The sequence below is a fragment of the Aotus nancymaae genome, unplaced genomic scaffold, assembly GCF_030222135.1.
Source record: "Aotus nancymaae isolate 86718 unplaced genomic scaffold, 86718_ANA_hifiasm-v0.15.2.pri h1tg000051l, whole genome shotgun sequence".
NCBI classification, from domain to species: domain Eukaryota; kingdom Metazoa; phylum Chordata; class Mammalia; order Primates; family Aotidae; genus Aotus; species Aotus nancymaae.
In genome coordinates, this window is record NW_026988465.1 from 14,517,244 (window position 1) to 14,544,543 (window position 27,300).

General features: G+C 41.6%; 1 protein-coding gene across 14 annotated transcripts in view; it reads right to left on the reverse strand.

The window, feature by feature from the left end:
* The window catches only part of KIF13A (kinesin family member 13A), a 222,749-nt gene that overhangs the window by 19,701 nt on the left and 175,748 nt on the right, over window positions 1-27,300 (reverse strand). For 10 of the 14 annotated variants that reach the window (XM_064363010.1, XM_064363004.1, XM_064363006.1 and 7 more), the window contains 14 exons: window positions 26,481-26,630; window positions 23,392-23,553; window positions 22,705-22,878; window positions 19,864-20,015; window positions 17,823-17,955; window positions 17,487-17,633; window positions 12,166-12,204; window positions 10,070-10,169; window positions 7,757-7,883; window positions 5,930-5,985; window positions 3,297-3,421; window positions 2,846-3,022; window positions 2,022-2,114; window positions 1,721-1,873 (listed from right to left, as the gene is read on the reverse strand). In XM_064363010.1, coding sequence (XP_064219080.1) covers window positions 1,721-1,873; window positions 2,022-2,114; window positions 2,846-3,022; window positions 3,297-3,421; window positions 5,930-5,985; window positions 7,757-7,883; window positions 10,070-10,169; window positions 12,166-12,204; window positions 17,487-17,633; window positions 17,823-17,955; window positions 19,864-20,015; window positions 22,705-22,878; window positions 23,392-23,553; window positions 26,481-26,630 — 1,788 coding nt within the window. The remainder of the gene's footprint in view (window positions 1-1,720; window positions 1,874-2,021; window positions 2,115-2,845; window positions 3,023-3,296; window positions 3,422-5,929; window positions 5,986-7,756; window positions 7,884-10,069; window positions 10,170-12,165; window positions 12,205-17,486; window positions 17,634-17,822; window positions 17,956-19,863; window positions 20,016-22,704; window positions 22,879-23,391; window positions 23,554-26,480; window positions 26,631-27,300) is intronic. The other 4 variants (XM_064363016.1, XM_064363005.1, XM_064363012.1 and 1 more) reach the window with 1 other exon arrangement.

Sequence of the window (27,300 nt, forward strand, 5' to 3'; positions counted from 1 at the left end):
TAATAATTTGAAAATAATACCTTTTTTTTCTACTAGAGATGGAGTCTCACTCTGTTGCCCAGGCTGGAGAGTGCAGTGGTGAGATCTTGGCTTACTGCAACCTCTGCCTCCCAGGTTCAAGCAATTCTCCTGCCTCAGTCTCCCAAGTAGCTGGGACTACAGGCGCATGCCACCATGCCTGGCTAATTTTTTTTTGTATTTTAGTAGAGATGGGGTTTCACCATGTTACCCAGGCTGGTCTCGAACTCCTGAGTTCAGGCAATGTCCTTCCAAAGTGCTAGGATTACAGGCGTGAGCCACTGCACCCGGCCAATACTTTATTTTTTATTCTATTTATAAAAGTAACATAGGCCGGGTGTGGTGGTTCACGCCTGTAATCCAAGCACTTTGGAGGCCAAGGCGGGCAGATCACCAGAGGTCGCTAGTTCAAGACCAGCCTGACCAACATGGTGAAACCCTGTCTTTAAAAACAACAACAACAACAACAACAACAAAGTAACATATGTTTATTTATAGATTTAAATATAGACTACTTCAGTTCTACATGCACATACATTTATAAACTGGAATATTATTTTATTCACTTATTATTTGCTTAACAATTTATCAAAAACATTTTTTTAAAGATAAATAAAACTGCAGGGTGTGGTGGTTCATGTCTGAATCCCAGCACTTTGGGAGACTGAAGCAGGTGGATCAATTGAGACAGGAGTTTGAGACCAGCCGGCCAAAATGGTGAAACCTCATCTCTACTAAAAAATACAAAAATTAGCTGGGCGTGGTGGTGGGTGCCTGTGGTTCCAGCTACCTGAAAGGCTGAGGCATGAGAACTGCTTGAACCTGGGAGGCAAAGGTTGCAGTGAGCTGGGATTGTGCCACTGCACTCCAGCCTGGGTGACAGAGCAAGACTCTGTCTCAAAAATAAATAAATAAACAAATAAATAAAACCAGGAAAACAGCAGAATGAAAGACACTTACGTTGTGAAATTTTTATACAGGTGGACAGAGGAAACGTAGAAGAGAGACCGCTAACTCTATATCTCACTTGCAAAATGACAATGAAGTGTGATGCTGTTTGTATTTTACTCATGCAGCAATTCAGGTGGGATTTCCATTAAGGGAAGATTTTTCTGATAGGCGCCAATCACATTCCTCCTATTAATTAACACATACCCTCCATAATGTCAGCTGTCGCTCCTATGAAATGACATATCTCATCTTATAGTTCCATTACTTTATGGATTATTTTCACTTGAATGTCCTGTTGTCACCTCAAAAGTTAACTCAGGTCTAAAAACTAGGGAGATAATACTAGTCTGTGGTTAAGCATATGGGCTTTGGAGTCAAACTATTTGGCTTTACAGCTGACTTTGAACCTCTTCCTAGCTGTGTAACCATGAGTGAGTTAGCTAACTTCTGTCAGCCTTAATTTTCTCATTTGAAAATGGGGATTTCAATAGTACTTATCTCAGGGGGTTATCTTGAAGATTAAATAAAATAATATATCTACATTACTCAGGCTCAGTGTATGGCAAATAGGAAGTATTCAGTAAAAGTTAGTCATTATTTTTATTACTGTTTTGCCAGAATCCTTTCAATGAGATGGCTACTCAAGTGCTCCTTCTCTGATAGACTTAGTATTTGGTAAATCAATTCATGTCTGTCCATTGTGGGTGAAGGCTGGTGATTTCATCCTTGGTCCAGATATTCAGTTACTTGCCTGCCGGAGCCGTTCAAGACTCAGAATGTTTTCCACCTGCAGCACACCCCGAGTGTACTTCTCAATGTACGTCTCCCCATCTGACGTGCCTTCGTTTTCACTCCTTGCTGCCAGGAGAGCAAGCGTTTCCCGGTCCTCTATCTCCTCAGTTGCCTAAAAGGACGGGAAGGAAATGACAATACTTTGATGTGAACAATGTTTTCTTCCAAAGTGTGGTGAGAAAATGTTTTAGAAATCTGGAGAAAGAACACATTCTCCATTATTTATATATTGATATTTTTAAAAGTAGCATATGTTTTACCTTTGGTATATTGGATACTATTTCATAAGTTACACCACAGGAATAAACTATATTTTTCAGGGATATTCTCCTCTTCAAACTCTGGGTGAAACTCTGGTTAAAAAAAAAGCTGAATTAAGCTATATGATAAATGTAAGTTATTTTGTATTTTACAAATTGTAAACGCATTATGAGTTACTATGTTTTTGATATGCACAATACCCAGCATAAGAGAAAAGAACTGAAGCTAAGAATCCCTATCTCCAATCCCAAGGGGTACTAATGTCCAGCTGTTAGTTGGGAATTAGGCTATAGAATCTGCAGCATGTTCAGGGTTTCTGTGGTTGCTTCTCTCTCCCATTCGCTGCCTTCCTTTGATCTCTCCAGGGTTTAATCAGTCATTCCTGAGAGGCCAGACAACACCGGAGAGGGTCAGTTTCACTGACAGCACCTCTGAGATAGGATCCATCAAAGCAGCAGGATAGGGATTTGTTTGGAGTCTGCCTCTTGCCCTGGTTTTGTCATTCACCTGCTTGGACCTGGCACTTAATCTCTCAGCCTCAGTTTTTCTACTTTTCAAACAGTGAAATACCACAGCTCCACTGCCTGTTAGGATTATACGTCTCCAATCAGTCAAGTTGAAAGTGCCCTTACTGGATGACACTGACCTCTGCTATCCTAATGCCCACTATCTTGGATAAATGAGAATCGGACTATAACTTGGCCAGAATGGTCACATTTTGCACATCCCCTGCATTAGCACCACAAAACACTGCTTTGTGATAGAGAGAGGGAAAAAAGTTTGAGCTTAGAGCCAGAATGGCAGAATCAGGCCTTGTTATTACCTGCTTGTTGTAAATATTGGCTGCAATCCGTTTTCGTAATACTAGCTCCATAGCAGCCGGGTGGCTGAGCTGGACTGTGGTTTTCACAATTAGGTAAATCCTTTCATTCTGTGGTGTGACCCTATTCAAGTGAACAGAATCATGCACAGAGGAATCCCAAGAGGCTGTGACTGAAACCTAGGAGTGGGGGAATGAGGGGGAGATGGAAATAAGACACAAGTCAGGCGTAGCAGTTTTACAGGGCATACAAGAGAAAGAAAATAAATCCAACTCACTGTAATCAAACAGATTTCTTTCCTCACCTTTTTTGAACAGCAACACCAATGTTCTATTTTTTAAAGTACCCAGTCTTTTTCCCCAAGGCAAACCACAGCAGTTTACTGGGAAAACAGGCCCACAAGGCATGTGTGTTAATCTGAAGCCCTTTAAGAGAAACTTGGGGGTTAATTACCTCATCATCACTGTGTTTTATGATGGGCAGGTAGAAAAACTGGCTGCCATGCTCCTTGGGCAGGATGGAGTTCACTCCAGATGCATGGGGGCCGACAAGCTGCTCATTGGCACTGAGGTCATCCGCTAACCACATCCAGGGCACAGAAAAAACAGCAGGGGGTAAGTCAGTTTTTAAGCAAACACCAAAAATTTCAATATATGCTTTTTACAGTTGAAGTTAACACATGACACATTTAATTTTTTCTTCCATTCCTTAAACTGCATTTGAAACAGAGACGCCAAGACTCACAACAGTTTTTTTCTTTTCTAAAAAATTATTGTTATTATTATTATTATTATTATTTTTTTTTTTTGAGACGGAGTTTCGCTCTTGTTATCCAGGCTGGAGTGCAATGGCGCGATCTCGGCTCACCGCAACCTCCGCCTCCTGGGTTCAGGCAATTCTCCTGCCTCAGCCTCCTGAGTAGCTGGGATTACAGGCACGCGCCACCATGCCCAGCTAATTTTTTGTATCTTTAGTAGAGACAGGGTTTCACCATGTTGACCAGGATGGTCTCGATCTCTTGACCTCGTGATCCACCCGCCTCGGCCTCCCAAAGTGCTGGGATTACAGGCGTGAGCCACCGCGCCCGGCCAAAAAATTATTTTTTAATAGAGATGAGTTCTTACTATGTTGTCCAGTCTGGTCTTGAACTCCTAGGCTCAATCAATCTTCCTGCCTTGGCTTCCCAAAGTGCTGGGATTACAGGTGTGAAACACTGTATTTGGCTTTTTTTTTTTTGAGACAAGATCTCGCTCTGTTGCTGAGGCTGGAGTGTGTGGCCTGATCATAGTTCACTGTAGCCTTCAACTCCTGGGCTCAAGATCTCCTGCCTCAGCCTCAGTAGCTAGTACATGCCGCTAGGCCTGACTAGTTTGTAAAATTTTTTTGTAGGCATGGAGTCTAGCTTTGTTGCTCAGGCTGGTCTTCAACTCCTGGACTCACGCAGTCCTTCTGCCTTGGCCTCCCAAAGCCCTGGGATTACAGGCATGAGCCCATTGTGCTCCACAGCTTTTATTCTTTAAAAATACGATAGGAGTTGGCTGGGTGCAGTGGCTCATGCCTGTAATCCCAGCACTTTGGGAGGCCAAGGCAGGTGGATCATGAAGTCAGGAGTTCAAGACTAGGCTGTCCAAGACAGTGAAACCTCGTCTCTAATAAACAACAACAACAACAACAACAAAAAACCAAACCAAAAAAAAAAAAAAAACAAAAAATGATAGGAGCCAAAAAGTTGCCTTGTGAGTCTCCTATAAGATGGAATGAATATATTCCATTGTTGTCCCAGGAGCAAGTATGTTCATTAAACAAATCTTAGAGGCCAGGCACGGTGGCTCATGCCTGTAATCCCAACATTTTGGGAGGCCAAGGAGGGTCGATCGCAAGGTCAAGAGTTCAAGACCAGCCTGGCCAAGATGGTGAAACCCCATATCTACTAAAAATACAAAAATTAGCCACGCGTTGTGACAGGTCCCTGTAGTTCCAGCTACTTGGGAGGCTGAGGCAGAGAACTGCTTGAACCCGGGAGGTGGAGGTTGCAGTGAGGCCTGGGTGACACAGTAATACTTTGTCTCAAAAACAAAAAACAAAAACCCTTAGAATTTTGTTGCTTTCTGATGTCAATTCCTCCTGTAAACTGTTGTTAGGTTTGTTGTCCTACCTAATAACTTACCATAAATTAGAGATTTTAGCAGTTAAATTATCAATTTAGAATCAAAGTTCTGAGTACTTGGGAGAAATATGAAGATTATCTTCTTCCAGTGTCCCAACGTCCTATCCAATATGGGGTTCGCCCTTCACAAATCTCTGTAAATGGCCAACCAGACTTTGTTTATATACCTCCCATGACAGAAAACTCACTATCTTATGAGGCATACATTTGACATCCAGGCTTTAAAAAAAATATATTCACATGAAGAGCCAAAGCTACCCTCCCTGTGTCTTCCATCCATCCATAACTGGGCTTCCTTCCAGAACAGAGGTTTTCAGGCTGTGTTTTGAGGAGCCCTACGGCCCTGCCAAAGGGTCTGCCAGGAGCCTGCCCACTGCTAACTCAGCAACTCTGCTGTTGTTTTCTACATATGGGATTCCATTTAATATTTTGTTTAGAAAAGGATTTTACTGCTAAAGCACATTGGAAACCATTGTTCTAGACTTGTCCAGCATCCATGTAATTGCCATATGAAGGACTACCCTTAAGGCAGGGTTATACTGCGATCATTTCTGCCATCAAAACTATTTGAGGAGCAGAGTTAAGGGCACTAGTCAGAAATGCAGATTCATAGGCCCCTGCCAAGCCTAAAGACTCAGAATCTCTGGGGGTGATTATTTCCCCGGGGAATTTCTTTGTCTATTGTTTCAGCACAACTGCTTTAATGCTCTTGTATGCAGTTCTCAATCACCTTATGTTCTCCTTTTTTGATTAACTATACACATATCATGCTTATATATTTGATTAGAACAAAAATGTCACTTAATTTGACACATGAGTGATTAGAAGAGTGATTTAAATATCAAAATAATGTGAGTCTGAATAGATTACAAACCTTAATTAAATACAATAATCCCTGTGACTTTAAGTGTCTACTTACCATTCAAGTCGAGGAAGAGAACTGGTATGTGGGTTTCCATTCCAGGAGGTGGGATCCTAAATTTAATAACAAAATTTAATCATAACAAAATACATATTTTACATCTTATTAGCTGATAAAACACCACAGAGCTGTGGAAGCAAAGAGAACCATGGCAGAGATGCAGTTTCCACTAATGAAATACTTTCATATTTCTTGACTTCCTTGTAGACATAAATCATGAGAATTAGATGAATTATATAAAAAATCTTCCAGTTATATGAGTTACAAGTAGTTAATTGAAACAAAGATTATTTGAAGCCTTTCTAAAAAGAATTCCAGTGAGAGGGAAAGGGAAGGGGATGTTGTTAGGGTGGTGATAGGGGACAGGATCCGAGCCTAGAGGAAGGAAACAAAAGCTCATAAGGACAGAAGGAAAGACATGTGAAAGGAGGCAAGCATGTGTACAGAAGAGATCGACCAGTGTTTTATCAAAAACTGGCCCAGGGACAGGTGTGGTGGCTCCTGCCTATAATACCAGCACTTTGGGAGGCCAAGGCAGAAAGATGGTTTGAGGACAAGTTCAAGACCAGCCTGAGCAGCACAGGGAGAACTTGTCTCTACAAACAACAACAACAGCAACAACAACAAAAACTAGCCAGCTGTGGTGGCACATGCCTGTAGTCCCAGCTACCTGGGAGGTGAGAGGATGGCTTGAACCTGGGAGGTCAAGGTTGTAGCGCATCAAGATCACGCCACTGTATTCTAGCCTGGGAAACAGAGCGAGACCTTGTCTCAAAAAAACAAAACACTGAAAAAACCAACTTGTCCTGCATCAGAACCACCTCAGAGGCCTCTTAAAGGGTCCCTTTAAAAATGCAAATTCTTATTTAAAACAATTAAAAAAGAAGAATCATGGGTCCTTCCTTTCTCTTCTGAATCAGAATAACTAGGGATGAGACCCAGGCCTACATGTTACAGGCCCTCAAGATGATCTGAACTTTGAAAACACTTCATATGAGAGAGACTGAAGTAAGGAGAAGAACTATCTAGAGAGGGCTTTGAGGGCCAGAACAAGATTGGGGTGAGCAGGCTGTCCATAAGAAGTGGCTGACAGAATTACTGCAAGAGACCTACAGGATTCCAGCACAACAGCAGCATCTGCAGGGAGAAACATCAGCTTACAATTATATGCCTGCAGATTCAGAGTTTCTAGTTTCATAAAACATATCATGAAATTGATCACATTTCCATTTATCATGAGAGATGCAGATATTATCACTAATATTTCTATGCTGTGCTCAAAAGGAATCTGATTTTCTCTTAAATGCCTTGGACATATAATAACAAAAATGAGAATGGGAATAAGCAGCAGCAGCTAGGATTTATTGAATGGGCATGAAAGGTATTTTATATACATTATAATATACAAGATAATATTTTAATATATAAGGTATTATATATACATTATCTCTAATTCTCACAATACTACCAAAAAGGTAGCTCCACTAATTCATTTTCTGCCCTCTTCAGATACTTTCCAGCCAAAATAAAAGAATTTCTGGCTGTCAGGAAGCCATGTCCGAGTTGCTTATGCAGAAGAATCGAGGAATATGGTATGTGATTCCTGGCCAGGTGACCAATGCTCTCTGGCTTCCTGTGGGAGACAGTTGGCTTCAGTGGGAAAGGAAAAAAGGGGCGGAAGCACTAGACATGAGTGGACATTCCCTAAGCAGCTCAGCTGGTTGGCATTTGCTGTGACAATCCTGGAAAGTCTCTTGCATGGCTCTTGCCACAGGCGACCTGTACCATCTCCCTAGGTCTGCACAGAAGGAAGGGCAGCCTTACCAGTCGGCAGGTGCCCCAGGAATCCCACTGCCTGGAGCAGGCACCAGCACAGCATTCCTTTCCTCGGTTAGCCCTACCCACTGCTCCACAAGCTGGGCTTCCCGCTCGACATCATCCTCTGTTTTCTCTGCAGAACAAAATGAGGGGATCAATGCCAACAAGAAAGAAAGTACAACTTCTCCATTTACAAGGAACAGATATCAGCCTGGGCGACATAGTGAGACCCCATTTCTACCAAAAAAAAAAAAAAAAAAGCAACAGCTAGGGAGGGTGGTGACATGCATGCCTGTAGTCCCAGATGCTCAGGCAGCTGAGGTGGGAGGATCACTTAAGCCTAGGAGTTCAAGGCTGCAGTGAGCCATCATCATATCACTGCACTAAAGCCTGGGCAACAGAGCGAGACCCTGTCTCAAAAAACAAGCAAACAAAAACCATAAACAGATTTCATTTAGTGCTATCCATAAGTGGCTTAAACATCCGCTACATCCCTTAAATGGAGTTGAGCCTGTGAAGTTCAAGCAAGGGGATGTATAGGGAGCTGAGAGGGGCTGTGACACCAATTTTAGAAACCATAAGCCAGAAACAGCAGAAAGAGCATTGGAACAGCAATTAGATGACTCAGGTTATTTTACTGGTTCTGTAGTTTGGGGAAATTATTCAACAAGTCTCCCCAACCTGTCAAACAGGGATAACAGAAGTCATGTCTACTTCACATACTTGCTGGAAGGATCAAATGAAATATGGATGTGACACTACTTTGCAGAACTATACGTGACTTTACAAAGACAGAGGATTAAAAAACACCAAAGGCCAGACACAGTGGCTCACACCTGTAATCCCAGCACTTTGGGAGGCCAAGGTGGGCAGATCACCTGAGGTCAGGAGTTTGAAACCAGCCTGACCAATGTGGTGAAACTCTGTCTCTACTAAAAATACAAAAATTAGCTGGGCATGGTGTTGGGTGCCTGTAGTCCCAGCTACTCGGGAGGCTGAGACAAGAGAATTGATTGAACCCGGAAGGTGGAGGTTGCAGTGAGCTGAGATCGTGCCACTGCACTCCAGACTGGGCGACAGAACGAGACTCTGTCTCAAAATAAAACAAAACAAAAACAAAACACACCATATACCTTACTCTGTAAAATCACCTTTATTTTCATTGAGGCTTATCATGAAAGGGATTTTATTTGATATGCTTTGAAATCCTCTTACTCATAATTCAATTCTGGGGCTCCCTGAGTACAGTCAAAGTGAGTTTTCATTAGCAGCCTCAGCACATACACAAAGCAACACCACATGTTGAGCCAAGATGTTTTCCTGAGGGAGATTTTTTGCTAGCTTCTACATGAAATGGATTCACATGCATGATGTGTTCTTTGCTGCAGAACCAACCACAGTGAGTAGACCATGATGTCTGGATGAGAGACTAAGGATTTTAAGTGCATATTTCTATCTAGAATCCAAGTGGCCACTGCTACCATTAGCAAGCTGCACCCTTGGATGCACACTTGCTTACGTATCCAAGGGCACAGCTTGCTTATGGATGGATAACAGCAATATTCACTGTGTGGCAGTGAATGGCATTGCAGGGGCCACGCTGAACCAGCTGAGTGCATGTCAATGGCCCAACAGTGGATAGGTGCCGAACTGCTAAGTGGTTTGGTTTCAGAAGTGACCCTTTGGCTGCTGTATGTCGTAGGGCCTCGTGCCCAGAATACCTCATATTGACATACCAGTATTGATCACATTTGTGTCCATCAAAATGAAATGTGAATTTGACATGTAATGTCACAGTTTTATGACATAGCTCAGAGTTTTATACTTATTACTTTCAAATTTGGAGGCTTCTGAAACCAACAATGTATAATATAATGGACTAATGTCCGTAATTGTTACAAGTTCACAAATCTAAACAGGCTGGGTGCAGTGGCTGACACCTGCAATTCCAACACTTTGGGAGGCTGAAGTGGGAGGATCACTTGAGTCTAGGAGTTTGAGATCAGCCTGGGCCACAAAGTGAGACCCCCGCCATCTATAAAACATTTAAAAATTAGCTGGGTGTGGTAGCTCATGCTTGTAGTCTCAACTACTCAGGAGACTGAGGTAGGAGGATCTCTGGAGGCCAGGAGTTCAAGGCTGCAGTGAGATATGATCCTAGCACTGCACTCCAGCTTGGGTGACAGAGCAAGACTCTGTCTTAAAAACAAACAAACAACAAAAATAAGATACTACTGTCCAGTTAGGGGACGAAAGCAACCTACTGCCATTGTGTAAAAGTGAAAAGCTCCTCCCAAAAAAGAGTTTGATCTCACATACCTGTTTTATTGCTGACTTTTTTAATCTGTTCATCCAAGTATTCTCGCCGTTTAATGAGTGCATCTGACCACCGCTCTCTTACGCAGTTTAAGTCTTCTTCCTAACATCAGGGAGGGAAAATATTTTCCTATAGACTGCATACACAAGGATTTCTTTTTTTAAAAAAAAAGATGTTTAAATCGACTAGGAAACTTTTCAGTAGGAAAAGCCATTGAACATTGCCATGTGATTAATATGCAAGAAAGCAGAGAGGCCTCAGTGACACTGCATGTTGATCAAAGATGCTGTTACCCAGAAATCGGAGCCCCTGGATCTCCAAAAGGATAATTATACTTAAAAGCAAGACAAGTTCAAACTATACCAGCTGTCCGATTTTTTTTTACTATGTGTGTATGTATATTTAAATTGTAGCTATTCATTGCAGGATTTGTGATCCCAAACAGAAGGACAGCACAAACAGAGCCCAAACCAAGGAACAACTAATGGAATGGAAAATGACAAGCATTTTCATAGCTCATAGTTCAGTAGTCTGATAACACAGATTTTCTGAAATGCAAAGAATAGGTCAGCAGATAACTTTTCAAACTTGCCACAAACATTTTACTTGCAACCACCACCGTGAGGCTAACCAAAAATCTCCCATGCAAACCCCAACATGCAGTCAGCCATGCTTTAAGAAATCCTCTAGGCAGCCACTGGACTGCACTGTGAAAAACGTGCCAGGAAGCGCACAAACAGCCGCAGGACGTTAGTCAATGGCATTGCTGAGATCCAAGGGGATAATGATATTTCCCTGAAAGTTTTTTCTTCATGGAATTATGAGTAGGGAAAGAAAATCCATCAATTCTATTAAATATGCTCTTTGGCTTGCCTAATTCCAGTTTAAGACTTAAGATGTTACATCAAGAATAGATACCTAGGACCTCTGAAACTTTACCTACAGCGTAAAGTTTATCTACATTTTTTTTTTTTCTGATTTGGAGTTTCGCTCTTGTTGCCCAGTCTGGAGTGCAATGGTGCTATCTCAGCTCACTGCAACCTCCGCCTCCTGTGTTTAGGCGATTCTGTTGCCTCAGCCTCCAGAGTAGCTGGGATTACAGGCGTGCGCCACCACGCCCAGCTAAGTTTTGTATTTTTAGTAGATATGGGGTTTCACCATGTTGGCCAGGTTGGTCTTGAACTCCTGACTTCGTGATCTGCCCGCCTTGGCTCCCAAAAGTGCTGGGATTACAAGCGTGAGCCACCACGCCCGGCCAGTGTACCCACATTTTACATCTAGGAAGGCACACTGAGAAAACATCCTTTGAAGATGTGTGTGGAGAATCCATACAAAGACTGGGAACCAAAAAGCTTCATCTTGGTTTGCTGCTTTGACCATTTCTACATAACCCTACACTCCACGGTATCAGGCCTGTCAGAGCTGACAAGGTACAATCTCAGTTTGTATATCTGTATATTTTTTCAAGATTTCCAACCAGTAAAAGCTGAGATTTAAATTCTACAGGTTATGGAGAACTAAGTACAGCCCTAATGAGGGAAGAAAGCTGGCTAAACAAAACACAATTATGTGCATAAAATGTCTTCAATTTTCCTACGCAGCAAAAGTCTTTTAAAATAAAATGTCATATTACAACAATATTAGCTCTTGGATGTAAGGAGCAGAATGCATGTTAGCATGGGAAAGATAAGAGTCCCTAAAAGATTATGAATGGATAACTGCAATATTTTAAGATCGCCCATTTTATTTATTTATTTACTTATTTATTTTTGCAGGAGACTGGAGTTTTATTATTACTCAGATCAGTCTCCAGATCATCCATTTTAATACAGTGACAATGATCTTGCTTAGCAATAAGCCAGTAAATTGAGATGGCATAGCAAAAAGGCAATTATTTGATTACAAATTGTGAACTGACAAGGAAACCTATAGGAATAGTATTGAGTTTGATTACATATAAAGCAAATCAAAAGCAAGTGAAAAACTGTATATTCTCGCTCTAGGACCCTCCTTCGTCCTCCCTGGCCTCTGCTTTGCAAATGCTGGCAATTAGCAGTAGCTGTGCCCCATGCCGCAGGATTGACAGCAGTAGCAATACCTGATAACTATCCATATCATCACCATCCTCATCATCTCTCTGGTAGGAAAGAATAAACACAAAGGACATGCATTTTGTTTTTCAAACAGCATACAGGGAAAATAATTCTTTAAGCTTAACACACATTAAAATGTACAGCTCACATAACATAAGCATAATAAAATACTAAATTGAATCTCAAAAAGGGATAATGGATTTAATTCACTTGTCTACAATTTAAAGAATTTTTTACATCAAGAAAAGAGTCAGTGAAACATAAAAACTTGGCTGGGCTCATGCCTATAATCCCAGCATTTGGGAGGCCAAGGCAGGAGGACCTCTTGAAGCTAGAAGTTCGAGACCTGCCTGTGCAACACAGCAAGACCCCATCTGTACAAATTTTTTTTTTTTTTTTTGAGATGGAGTCTTGCTCTGTAGCCCAGGCTGGAGTGCAGTGGCGTGATCGCAGCTCACTGCAATCTCCGCCTCCTGGGTCCCGGTTCAAGCAATTCTCCTACCTCAGCCTCCCAAGTAGCTGGGATTACAGGCACAAGCCACCATACCCAGCTAATTTTTGTAATTTTTAGTAGAGACAGCGTTTCACCATGTTGGCCAGTCTGGTCTTGAACTCCTGACCTCGTGATCTGCCTGCCTTGGCCTCCCAAAGTGCTAGGGTTACAGGCGTAAGCTACCACGCCCGGCCTGTACAAAAAATCTCAAAAAAATTAGCTGGATTTGATAGTGTGCCCCTGTAGTCCCAGCTACTTGAGAGACTAAAGTGGGAGGATCACTTGAGCTGAGGAGATGGAGGCTGCAGTGAGCTCTGATCACACCACTGCACCTCAGCCTGGGCAACAGAGCAAGAGCTTGTCTCCAAAAAAATAAAATGAAATAGGGCCAGCCATGGTGGCTCACATCTGTAATCCCAGCACTTTGGGAGGCTGAGGGGTATATCATGAGGTCAGGATTTCGAGACCAGTCTGGCCAATATGGTGAAACCTGTCTCTAGTAAAAATATAAAAATTAGTTGGGCGTGGTGGTGCATGCCTGTAGTCCCAGCTACTTGAGAGGCTGAGGCAGAAGAATTGCTTGAACCTGGGAGGCGGAGGTTGCAGTGAGCCAAGATTGTGCCATCGTACTCCAGCCCGGGCAACAGAGAGGGACTGCATCTCAAAATAAATAAAATAAAATAAAATAAATAAAATAAAAATAAGAAATCTCTTAGCTGGGGATAGGAACCAACATCATTGAGCCGGGCCTTACACCATTGTCATACAGACAGGTGATGTGTATTTTGGGGTAGACTATTTGAGATTTGAGATAGGCTTGGGAAGACAGAATGGCAAAACTACAAGAAAGATTCTCTTGCCCAATCTCAGTGTGAGCAATGAGGCAACTAAGCCTTAAAGGATGAAATGATTTAACCTTAGGATCACACAAATCATGGCAGTAAGAACTGTAAGCCACGCCTGTATGAGGTCTCTAACCTCAGCTGTCTTCCCTTATGAAATCATCCCAGGGGAAAGCTGGGGAAACCTCAGGCTATATACACACACGAGTCTGTACTACACTGTTGAAATAAAAGCACAGCATACTATTTGGAATATAAGGATTTTTCAGTATTCTTTATTGACCATAAAATCACTTGAGAGAATCACAACTGTTTCAAACACTGCAACATTGTAAAATAACTAAAGAAAGTAACAATTTTTGCAAAAACATTTGGCAAAATAAAGTAATCGTGTTGAAAATAAAAGGGCCTTGGTTGAAACAATTTTCCTTAGAAACTAGAATCAAGAATCCCTTAATTTAAGATTTGTGACTACAAAAGTGCTTTAAGAATATAGTCAGCTGGGCACGGTGGCTCACGCCTGTAATCCCAGCACTTTGGGAAGCCAAGACGGGTGGATCACGAGGTCACAAGGTCAAGACCATCTAGGCCAACATGGTGAAACCCCATCTCTATGAAAAATACAAAAATTAGCTGGGCGTGGTGGCACATGCCTGTAATCCCAGCTATTCGGGAGGCTGAGGCAGGAGAAATGCTCGAACCCAGGAGGCGGAGGTTGCGGTGAGCCGAGATCGCGCCATTGCACTCCAGCCTGGGTAACAAGAGCGAAACTCCGTCTCAAAAAAACAAAAAAAAAACAAAAACAAAAAATGTATATATATGTATATATATAGTCAAAATTATTTTCATATATACCTCAAAATGAACAGCTTTTTTTTTTTTTTTGCTTTGGTCATTATCAGTTATGTGACTTACTAAATATAGTCCTAATATTTAAGTAATTTTTCTTGAACGAATACTTCCTATTAACGTAAAAGAACAAATAGCTCTAATTTATCAAAACTTTTTAAACTAAGGAGGTAGTTGTATTCACTGAAAACTGGCCTAAGCATTCATAATGTAAAGTTGTTGAAAAATCAGCATATTCTGTATTGGTTTCAGCTACTGCATCAGAATAATTCTTTTTTTTTTATTTTTTGCATCAGAATAATTCTAAAGCACTGTCTCAAAAACAAAAACACTTAACAGACATCACTTGCAACATGGCAGCAAAGAAAAAAAAGCCTTTAAAATAGCTACAGTTCAAATTTCAAGAGCATATAGCACTGGGGAGAGGCTAATATTTTAAAGTTCACAATATGACAAAAATCAGTTTTAACTCAGAGGTAGAGCTTTTTTTTCCCCCCTTTTTAAAAAAAAAAAAAAAAAAAACTACAAATAGTTGCTGGACATGGTGACTCACACCTGTAATCCCAGCACTTTGAGAGGTCCAGGTGGGTGGATCATTTGAGGTGAGGAGTTGGAGACCAGTCTGGTCAACCTGGTGAAATCCTGTCTCTAAGAAAAATACAAAAATTAGCTGGGTGTGGTGGTGCATGGCTGTAATACCAGCTACTTGGGAGGCTGAGGCAGGAAAATCGCTTGAACCAGGGAGATGGAAAAAATGCAGTGAGTTGAGATCATGCCACTGCACTCCAGCCTGAGTGACAGAGTGAGACTCTGTCTTAAAAAAAAAAAGAAAAAAAAAAAAAAAAAAGAAAAAGAAAGCACCACGTACCGTGGCTTACACCTGTAATCCCAGCACTTTGGGAGGCTGAGGCGGGTAGAGCACGAGGTCAGGAGTTCAAGACGAGCCTGGCCAAGATGGTGAAACCCCATCTCTACTAAAAATATAAAAATTACCCAGGTGTCTGTAATCCCAGATACTCAGGAGGGTGAGGCAGGAGAATCGCTTGAACCCAAGGGGCGGAGGTTGTCGTAAGGTGAGATCAAGACGCTACACTCCAACCTCAGCAACACAGTGAGACTCTGTCTCAAAAAAAAAAAAAAAATTGATCCTTGGAATGTTCCTCAAGGGAGAACATTTAGTTAGTTCATGATCCACATAGTGCAGGTCACCGTTTGGAACCCACAATGTTTTTATTGAACATCAGAGATTTATTAAGCCACAAAATTTTATTGTGGAAAGAGACCTCAGAGGATTATTAAGTCTAACCTCATCATTTTGGAGAAAAGGGAACACAAAGTTTAAATCATCCAGCCAAGATAACCATTTAGTAATGCTGAACTAGACTTAAGAACCCAGGTCTCCTCACTCCAAGTCTAGTGTTCTCCTTCAACCGTGCACCCACGAAGAAGTTGATGGCTAAGTGAAGGACTGAACTGGTATGAGAATACCTACAACCCCATTTCCTGCTCCACGGGCTGCACCACACATAAGTAAAAGTCTGGTGGAGAAGCCACAGCAGTCCTGTCCTCGAACCTACATTCATACTCTGAACGAAGTGTGGACAGATGTTCCGAGCTAGAGGGAATTTTGGGCTTGAAGAGGGAAGGCAGCATCTGACAAAGCTATTACTGCCTTGAAGTTGAACAGTCTGTGCACTGACTTTTGGCTTCCAGAAAAGTCTTTGCCTAAAAGCAACGAAGCCAAAAGGAAACTGAGATAGAGGAGAAAACATCCTCAAGTTTGGCTGGGCTTAGACTCAGACTCCACAGAGGAGAAATGTTTTCTCCTCAGCACAAGAGGGAGAATGCTCTCAATCACATATGGGGGTGAGGGAGGCAGATTTAACAGTGATTCTCCCCAGTTCCTAACTCATATCTGGTAGTAAACTGGGGACTCAATGAAGCACATTCATATTTTTAGGCTACTGGGGGACAAGTTCCTAATTTTTTTTTTTTTTTTGAGATGGAGTCTTCCTTTGTCACCCAGGCTGGAGTGCAGTGGCATGATCTTGGCTCACTTGCAGCCTCTGTCTCCAGGGTTCAAATGATTCTCATGTCTCAGCTTCCTGAATAGCTGAGACAATAGTCATGTGCCACCACACCTGGCTAGTTATTTGTATTTTTAGCAGAGACAGGGTTTTGCCATGTTGGTCAGGCTGGTCTCAAACTCCTGGGCTCAAGTGATCCTCCCCACCTCAGCCTCTCAAAGTGCTGGAATTACAGGCATGAGTGACTGTGCATGGCCAAGTTCCTAATTTTAGAAATTCTTTTCATGGAGTACTGAGTAGCTCTGACTGATAATATGACCAATTCTTAGATGTTTTCATCTTTTTAAAAATGAGAATATAATGTTTAGGAAAGGAAGATTTAATGAACAAAAATGATCATAAGAACACATTTTAACAAAAAAAGAAATAAAGCTTTCAAAGAGCTGGTTTATTATGACAGTGTATGAAAATAATTTTACACTATAAATAAAAGTGGCCAGGTGTGGTGGCTTACGCCTGTAATCCCTGCACTTTTGGAGGCTGAGGTAGGAGGATCACTTGAGTCCAGGAGTTTGACTCCAGCGTCGGCAACAGAATGACACACCCTTCTCTACAAAAAATAAAAGAATCAGCTGGGCGCACTGATGCATGCCTGTAGTCCTAGCTACTTGGGAAGCTGAAGTGGAAGGACCGTTTGAGCCCAGGAGGTGAAGGCTGCAGTAAGCCATGATCACACCACTGTACTCCAACCTGGGCAACAAAGCAAAACCCTATCTTAAAAAAAAACAAACATGGATCAGGTCAGGCAGTAATGCCAAAGATACAACATATTTTGGGCCAGATATAAAACAAAATCTGCCTAAAGTAAACAACTACTATAGCATTAGGATGTGTATGTTTATAAATAAAATTATTATTAATCAACACTAAGCAAACAGATTTTAAAGCTTAAAAAAAAAGGGCAATGGATGGAAATGTTAACTTGGGGAAGACCTGTGGTTAAGGCAAGGAGTTCTGTTATATTTGCAAAAAGGTCCCCATCGGAGATCATTAAGTGCCTTATTTCTGCATTAACCAAGCTTTGTTAAATACTATTTTAAGTCTGCTTGTCTTACCTGGTAACTGTCCAGCCCTCTCTGGAGTTTGGTGGACCTGGCAGTTACACAACCGATGGCTACTGACAGGATGGCTTCAACCATAAGCGGCAGTGTCCCTGAATGCTGCACAGGTGATACCGTGACTTGCACTCTACGGGAATGACCCTGAAGAGGGTGGGCAGGCGTATGGGTGCCAGGAATGATAATAAAGAGGGATGGGAGAAGGGGATAAAGAAGGGGAAAAGGATTAGAGAACAAAGATACAAATAGTTAGAAAATTCCCAGAAGCTATGTGTAAGAGTGGAGCAGAGAGAAAACATTAAAAAAAAAAAAACAAACAAACAAACTCAGTACCTGTCTGAGTTGAAAGACGCCTCCTGTGTTGACATCTTTTGCCTGATGAAGTTCTACTGCAGCATACTCCCCCAACTCATTCAATTCTAATATGGAGATCCACATTTCTATTCTTCGAGTTACTTCATTCCACCTGCAACAGTCCAATAAGCAAGAGCATCATCGTCCAGGGACGCTGTTAGTAATAAGCCATCATTCACTGAGTACTTACTATGTGCTGGGCACAGTGCCATGCGTCTCATAGAAGTTATTTCCTTATTTAACTCTCAAGCCCACTCTGTCATATTGGTTCTTTTTGTTCATTTTATTGAGGTAGAGTGAAACGCCCAGATCTTGAGTATAGAGTTCGATGAGTTTTGAGAAATGCATATATGAGTGTAACTCACCCCATCACCTCAGAAACTTTGCTCATACCCGTTCCCATTCAATCCCCACACTCCTGTAGCAACTGTGTTAACTCAGAGATTAGTTTTCCCTTTTCTAGAACTCCAAATAAATGGAATCACACATTATGTACTCTTGTGTCTGGCTTCTTTCATTCAGCATGTTTCTGAGATTCATCCAAATGGATATAAACAGTTTTTTTCTTTTTTAATGCAGAGTAATACTTTATTTTTATATTTTATTTTTTAGATGGAGCTTTGTTCTTGTTGCCCAGGCTAGAGTGCAATGGCACCATCTTGGCTCACTGCAACCTCCGCCTCCCAGGTTCAAGTGATTCTCCTGCCTCAGCCTTCTGAGTAGCTGGGATTACAGGCACGCACCACTGCGCCTGGCTAATTTTGTATCTTTAGTAGAGATGGGGTTTCTCCATGTTGGTCAGGCTGGTCTCAAACTTCTGACCTCAGGTGATCTGCCCACCTTGGCCTCCCAAAGTGCTGGGATTACAGGTGTGAGCCACCGCGCCTAGCCTGCAGAGTAATACTTTTTTTTTTTTTTTTAATGAATGATACCAATTTACCCCCATTCACTCACTGAAGGATATTTAGGTTATCTGCAATTTGGGAATACCATTAATAGCGGTGCCATGAATATTGTATAGGCCAGGTGGAGTGGCTCACACTTGTAATCCCAGCACTTTGAAATGCTAAGGCAGGTGGATCACCTGAGATCAACAGTTTGAGACTAGGCTGGCCAACATGGTGAAAACCCATCTCTACTAAAAGTACAAAAAAATTAGCCAGGCATAGTGGCACACGCCAGTAATCCCAGCTACTCGGGAAACTGAGGCAGGAGAATTGCTTGAACCTGGGAGGTGGAGGTTGCAATGAGCCAAGATCATTGCACGCTCCAGCCTGAGTGACAGAGTGAGACTTCATCTTAAAAAAAACAACAAAAAACTCATTGTGTACGACTCTATTTGTGGACTTACATTTCCATTTATCTTGGGTAAACACCTATGAGTGGGATTCTTGGGTCATAAAAGAGGAATATGATCAACTTATCAAGAAACTACCAGTTCTCCCCCAGACTGTAGCTTGTGTATTCATTTTCATAGTGGTCTTTTGATGAGCACAAGCTTTACATTTTGATTAAGTCCAACTTGAAAATTCTTTTCCTCTATGGTTAGCACATTCGGCAGCCTTTCTGAGAATATTTGACTATCCCAAAATCCTGTGTTCTTCCTTAATCGTTATAGTTTAAGCTTTTGTATTTAAGGTTACATATGATTCATTTCAAATTAATTTTTTTGTGTATGGTGTGAAGTAAAGAACAAGGGTGATTTTTCTCCACACAGAGGTGCAGTTGTTTCAGTCTCATTTGTTGATACGACACACCATTCCCCGTTGAATTTCTTTGGTGCCTGGTAGTTTCTTTCACCATTCGCATTTTACAAAGGAGGAAACAGGCTCAGAGAAGTTAAATAACTTGTCCGAATTAACAACAGCAGACCCAGAGTTCAAAGCCTGTATGCCCCGTTTTTTTTTTGTTGTTGTTGTTTTGTTTTTTATGAGCAGCCTCCTAGGCCAGAGTAGGCTCAGAGACTCTGCTCAAGTCCTAGTCTTGACCTTGTATCTAGAGTGTACACCCAAGTACAAACCTGTCATGCAGTGTTCTTGTCTTAGCATGAAGAGAATCGACCTCCCAGATGGAGCTGCCATTTCCAGCACACCGGTGGCCCCACACTTCAATGGCCAGTGCTCCATCTGAAATGAACTCCAGGAATTCTTCTGTTACATTCACCACATAGTCCTGGGATAAGTGGGGGAAAGCAGAAGAATTATGCTTAAAGGAGTCTGTGAAATTTCCTTTTGAATTTTCAACTGTTATATAGATTTATTTTAGAGTATATTAGCCTGATCTCAACCTTAAACCCGACTCTTCTGTTTTACAAAAACCACAAGGAACCACAGAACATTAGATCTGGAACGAAAATTGGGAGGTAATTTAATTCAACCCGTTTCTTATATAAATAAAGAAAATGAAGAAAGCAAATTGTCCAAGGTCATATTGTTTGCTAGTGGCAGAGCTGAATCCACATTCTCTTACACTTGGTTCATTGTCAGTTCCACAGGACCACTCTGAGTTTCAGCTGGCATAGACTAACTCAATGAATTGTTTCTTGCCATGGCTTAGGAGAACAACAGAATTAAATTTTATATGGTTATCATCATGACTCTATGCTCTTGCTCTTAAGCTTTTCTACCCTATTTCCTCTTTTGAAAACATAAACAGGCTGGGCACAGTGGCTCATGCCTGTAATCCCAGCACTTTGGGAGCCCAGGAGATAGTGACCAATCTGGGCAACAAAACGAGATTCCGTCTCTACAAAGTAAAAATTAGCTGGGTATGGTGGTGCATGCCTGTAGTCCCAGCTACTCAGGAGGCTGAGGCAGGAGAGTTGCTTGAGTCCAGGAGTTCAAGGCTTGCAGTGAGCCGTGATTGTGCCACTGCATTCCAGTCTGGGCAACAGAGTGACACATTGTCTTTAAAGACAAAAACAACCCCAAACAGATGATTGTGTGGAAGTGAATGAATACTGAACTGACTGAGATGGGTGGCAAATCACCCAGAAAAATGCAGCAGGCAATGAGCCAAGCTAATTTCCTTTCCATTAGTTTCTCAGTGGAATCTCAGGTGGAGACATCTCTTATGACTCTAATTGGCAGAAACAGCTGTGTTATATTTATTTAACCACATACTATCTGCTTTTTAGTCTATTTTATTTGAAGATAGACCCAGAATTTAAGAAGAAAAAGAAACTTGGTGATCAACTATAATCTATACATTTTAGAGATGAAAAAATTCTAAGACCACAAGAACCCAGCAGCTCTGGGACTAGCATTTATTAAAATAGCTGTCAACCAGGACACACTTAAAATCCAGATTTCGTCTTTCTCAACAAGCAGTTTTGTGGATTCAAAGAAAGATGGGGAGGCCAGGTGCGGTGGCTCATGCCTGTAATCCCAGCACTTTGGGAGGCCGAGGTGGACCGATCAAGAGGTCAAGAGATGGAGACCATCCTGGCTAACACGGTGAAACCGTCTCTACTAAAAATACAAAAATTAGCCAAGCGTGGTGGTGCGCACCTGTAGTCCCAGCTACTTGGGAGGCTGAGGCAGGAGAATTGCTTGAAGTGGGGAGGTGGAGATTGCAGTGAGCCAACATTGGGTCACTGCATTCCAGCCTGGCAACAGAGTGAGACTCTGTCTCAAAACAAACAAACAAACAAACAAAAAAACAAAAGAAGAAAGATAGATGGGGAATATTTAAAAGAATATTCAGAGAACAACAAAACATGATTAATAAATATTTTTAGGAACAGACTTGGTGAATACAGATAAATATAGGCTATTTGTTTTCAGAAAAACTTGACAGCCTTTACCTATGTGAAGTTTTATAGGTGGTGGTACGAATTAGTTTTCTAAGTGTAGAACCAGAAAGAATAAGCATGATTTGCAAAAGAAGGGGCCTTCAGTATCTATGAAGGGTTGTCTAAGGAAAAACAAAATTACACAGAGGATGGAGCTGGTCTTTCAGAAATGACTTGTCAGTAGTCCCCTGTAAAAACTAGGAAGAGCATGTGATGTCTCAAGGGAGATCCAACCACATTCACCATAAATTCACCTTTCTCATTTTATATTTTCTCATATGATTTATGAGAAAATCTATATGAAACATATCACATCACTCATATGACACATTAGAATGTAATGCTATATTCAGAAGAATGACATGCATAGCAGCTTACATGTTAAGATGCACATGTTCTGAAATATGTTTAATGTGATCCCATTTTTATATAGCTTTTTTTTTTTTTGAGATGCAGTCTTGCTCTGTCACCAGGCTGGAGTGCAGTGGCGTGATCTTGGCTCACTACAATCTATCTCTGCCTCCAAGGTTCAAACTATTCTTCTGCCTCAGCCTTCGGAGTAGCTGGGATTAGAGGCGTGTGCCACCGCGACCAGCTAATTTTTGTATTTTTAGTACAGAAGTGGCTTCACCGTATTAGCTAGGATGGTTGTGATCTCTTGACCTTGTGATCCTCCTACCTCAGCCTCCCAAAGTGCTGGGATTACAGGCATGAGCCACTGCGTCTGGCCTTGTACAGCATTTTTAAAGGAGTTATGTGTGTGTGATGTAAAAGGGTATAGGTACATATGTTACCATACGTATATAAAAGATGTAGAGCAGAGAAAACAGTTTAATGAAATATGTAGCAACCTGTCATTGGTGGTTTATATCTTTGGGGAACAAGACTGTTGGATTTTATTTTAAATGTTTCTAAGCTGTTTGCATTTGTAATGAAGTACACTTTTGAGGTTAAAACATCTAATAAACATATTATACTTAAAACGAATGCTCATGGGGACAATCGATTGTTGAACTACACCCATTTCTTCTGCTTCCTACACAGCTCATTTGGTAATGGCATTTGTACCTTACAGTGGGAGAAGGTCACTGTGTACTGGGCGTCCTTGGACTGTGGTGAAGGTACCTCGGGGTCCACCACCGGGGCAGCCACTGTAGACTCACACTGGTCCCAGAATGTGTATTGACAGAAGACGAAATTTGAGAGGTTTAAGGGCAGCCCTGTTGCTTCTTTAATTTTTACCTGAAGAGATAAACAATACAAATAAAACTCCAATAAACACTAAACAATCTTTTATTTCAGCTACCTCAAATTTAAGAGTAAGTGATGAAATAAATCAGTCATCCATTTGACATCTGATAATATTATATCTGACACCATGTTGTTAAGGGTTGTATCTATAACGAAATCTTTATCACAGTTCTGTAACTACAGCATATAAACTTGGCAACAAATACACGCATCCCTGCAAAAGCTTCCTAATGACTGAGATGCAACCTTTACTAGAAAAACATAATTCACTAAGTAATACACACTTCCTGGATGCCAAATACATAGACACTTTTGAGATTTGATGCAGCTGTCATCAGAAAGTGTACTATACTGAAATCAAAGTACTGTCCACCATTGTATCTGCTGTTACAAACTTCAACTTTTCCTACGCTGGATGAAAAACACTCATAAGATTTTTTGTAAAATGGTTTTGCATGAAAAACATCATTTATATGAATGAGCCTCCCATCGCTGTCCTCTCACCCGACATGTCAGTTTTTTGACTCGGTGAATGATCTCCCCGCTGCTGTCTACGACTTCAAGGCTCCCGCTTTCACTGGAATTCTCCGAAGAGTCATCCTCCACCACACGCTCTGGAACAGCTCCGGTAACACGCATCACTTCCACGTGGAGACGCCCTGCAACCTGGGTCAAGGAACCAGAGCACATTAGAGTGAAAAGACATCTCGTGGGCAGCCTCGACCCAAGACAGACGGGCCTTCTACAATGGACGTGGACAGGGGTTCTGCAGCTGCTGCTCGGTCGTCCCAGAGCCAGTCCATTCCACAGTTGCCCCTGTGATCGTCCTGCCTTACTTTCAGACAAATTTGCCTTCCTGCAACTTGCCTTCTAGAGTCATCCTCAATCTTATTCTCCCACATGATAGCCCAGGAATAGCTTAAAGGCAGCTCTCATATTCTATTTGGAGTCATCTATTATCCATTTTTTTTTTTTTTTACACAGAGTCTTGCTCTGTAGCCCAGGCTGAAGTGCAGTGGCATAATCTCAGCTCACTGCAACCTCTGTGATTCTCCTATCTCAGCCTCCTGAGTAGCTGGGATTGTAGGCGTCCATCACCAAGCCCAGCTAATTTTTGAATTTTTAGTAGAGATGGGGTTTTACTATATTGGCCGGGCTGGTCTTGAATTCCTGACCTTGTGATCTCCCCACTTTGGCCTCCCAAAGTGCTGAGATTACACGCATGAGTCACCACACCCAGTTATCCATGTTTTTAAATATATTCACTCACATATTCATTTGAGTGAATATGAAATGCTTCATTCACTTATTCATTTGACCAAAGAGCTAGCTCATGGAATACCAAAATAAACAGGTTCTGCCATCAGGGAACTCAGTCAAGGAAGCCAAGACAGAGAAGTAATAACTCACTATCAGGTCAGGCGTGGTGGCTCAAGTCTGTAATCCTAGCACTTTGGGAGGCCAAGGTGGGCAGATCACCTGAGGTCAGGAGTTGGAGACCAGCCTGGCCAACATGGTGAAAGCCTGTCTCTACAAAAACACACACACACACAAAGCCAGGCATGATGGCTCACGCTTGTAGTCCCAGCTACTTGGGAGGCTGAGGTGCCAGAATTACTTGAACCCAGGAGGCTGAGGTTGCAGTGAGCCAAGATCACACCAGTGTACTCTAGACTGGGCAACAGAGTGAGACTCGATCTCAAAAAACAACAACAACAAAATAAACCTCACTAACAACAGCATAGACTAGTTGCTATAGTAGATGAATGTGCAAGTTGTTATGGGATAAGTTTATCCACTCAACAAATATTTACCGAGAACTAGCTGTGCCAGGAACTTGTGCTAAGTGCTTCGTATGCAACAGCAAACCATACTGACAAGGTATCTGGGCTCCTGCAGCTTTTATTCTCTTGGGAGTAGAGAATGGGTATGTCACTCAGACTGGGGCTGGGAGCAGGATGAAGAAAGGTTCCATAAAGCAGTGCCATTAGATCTAATCCAGGAGGAACAGCATATCGAAAGCCACACAGATATGTGGAGAGTTACTTTAAAACTTTTTTATTAAAAGGTTTTAAATTTTCTATCATGGTGGCTCTCTGGATAGGAGCCAGTTTAACAGTGTTTCTCTTAAGGCTGCCTGCACAGAACCAAATTGGAGGAAAAGGATTATCCTGCAATTTGCATTCTTGGAGTGCTTTAATTGTCTCAATTATCTTTCATAACACGGTTTCAGGTTGTAATGACTGTGGCTGTGAAGGTGACACATGTTCCAGTAATGCTGCTGTCATCCTAAACAGGGAAGGTTATTTTTAAAGGTAGATCAGATCCAACTTCCACACAGCAATTGGCACTGGAACTAAGGACCTAAGAGAAATTATATAATGATAACTGAGAAGTAAGACAAATAAGGAAGAAGTAGTAAGATGGGGAAAAAAGGAAATGAAATCAAAAGATAGTTGTTCTTAAGTTTTTTTTTTTTTTTAAATGCTTTTTGAGACTCTAATTCATTTTAATATAATTTCAGGGGGATTAATGGAATACTCAAAGCATACCACAGACTCCAACTTAAGAAGCCCTAAACTAGGGACTTATCCACTGAACCACTCTGCCACGTAAATTTATTTATTTATTTTTTTGAGACAGGGTTGTGCTCTGTTGCCCAGGCTGGAGTGCACTGGTATGATCATGGCTCATGGCAGCTTAGACCTACCTGGGCTTTGGTGATCCTCCCACCTTAGTCTCCTGGGACTATAGGTGCTCATCACCATGCCTGGTTAATTTTTTAATTTCTTTTTTAGAGATGGGATCTCACAGTGTTGATCAGGCTGGCACCTAACTGTGGTCATTTTTCCCATGGGAAAAAGCACTGCTAGGCACTGGTCCTCTGGAGGAGAATGTCCATGGGGTATTTCCATAGTAGATGGTGGGCTGTGCACTCACACCCCACAACTGGGACCCAGGGTCTATACTATGCAGCTTCACTTTGGGCAGAATGACATCTTATTCTTTGACTGCTCTAAGAATCACAAGAAATAACTTGATATTTCAAGCTACATTTTCTGAAATACCTTATGCCTACCTAGGCCACTATATCTAAATAGCTGAAATACCAGAGTTTACAAGGAGGGTAACACTGAGTAATTGAACCCTGTTTCCTTTGAGTACTTTGGATTGCAAAATAATCCTCCCAAGTTGTATCTTATAAAGATCATGTAGGGGCCAGGAAGGAACTAGAGTATATTGCAAAGGTATGAGATTACCTTTAAAAAGAGAAAGCATTATGGGAAACAGAGCTGAATCTGGTTTACAAAAAATTTCCAATTTGATTAAAACAAAGAAAAAACTTGTGAACCCCAAATACTGAATGTGTTATAATAATCTTTTAAGACCACGACTTAATCCTCTAATAATATCGATTAGCTTTAGATAAAGCTTCTACTAATATCAATTATTAGTAGAGAAAAAAGAATGCAGATCTTGACTATTTGCCCTAGTTTCTTGATCTACCTCAAGAACATAGCTTAAATAGAATGAAAAACAAAACAAAACAAAAAACTCGGACCACTCGTTCTCCAAGGCTGGCCTGTGCTTACCTCCCCCTGCTGGCTGATGATGGGGACTGCATACTGAAGCTTCACATCACAGAAGAGACATTCCAAGAACACATTCGCCACCCCGATGAGGTTGTGATTCTCTTGGGCTTCATAGAAAGGGTCACCTCGTTTCCCATAGAGTCTCTTTGCCTGAGCAGTAGGAGGAGCCAGTGGGTGGATGAATAAGAAACACAATATCAATTTAAATCATATTATTTAAAACTAGCATTTGAGAGAAAAAAATTAAAGACTCTACCCATTTAAACAGGAAGTAAAATTAGAATGTCACATAAATAAAAACTAAATTAGCCGGGCATAGAGGCACATGCCTGTGGTCCCAGCTACTCAGGAGGCTGAGGCACAAGAATTGCTTTGCTTGAACCCAGGAGATGGAGGTTTCAGTCAGCCGAGATCACACCACTCCAGCCTGGGTGACAGAGCAAGACTCTGTCTCCATTTAAAAAAAAAAGAAGAAGAAGAAGAAGAAAAACTATTGGCTTGTGGGAGGGACCTGTTTGTTGGGGAGCTAAGTGATGCCTGTGCAGAGGATTCCTCTTCAGTTCCTGTCTTGTCTTCCCTATTCACCTCATCTGCAGCTTTTTCATTTCATCTCCCTTGCCAAGTCTTCTTTCCCACTGCTAATGTCCAAACAATGGATTATGCAAGCTAAAATTACTCTTAGTAACCCAGCCACGATCACAGCTAGGGGTGCATGAACACACATCAATGAATGCAAAATCCACACTGGCTCCAGCCAAGCTGATTTTTCACAGCACTGACAAAATGGCATACATTTACTTCATTCTACTTCTTTGTACTT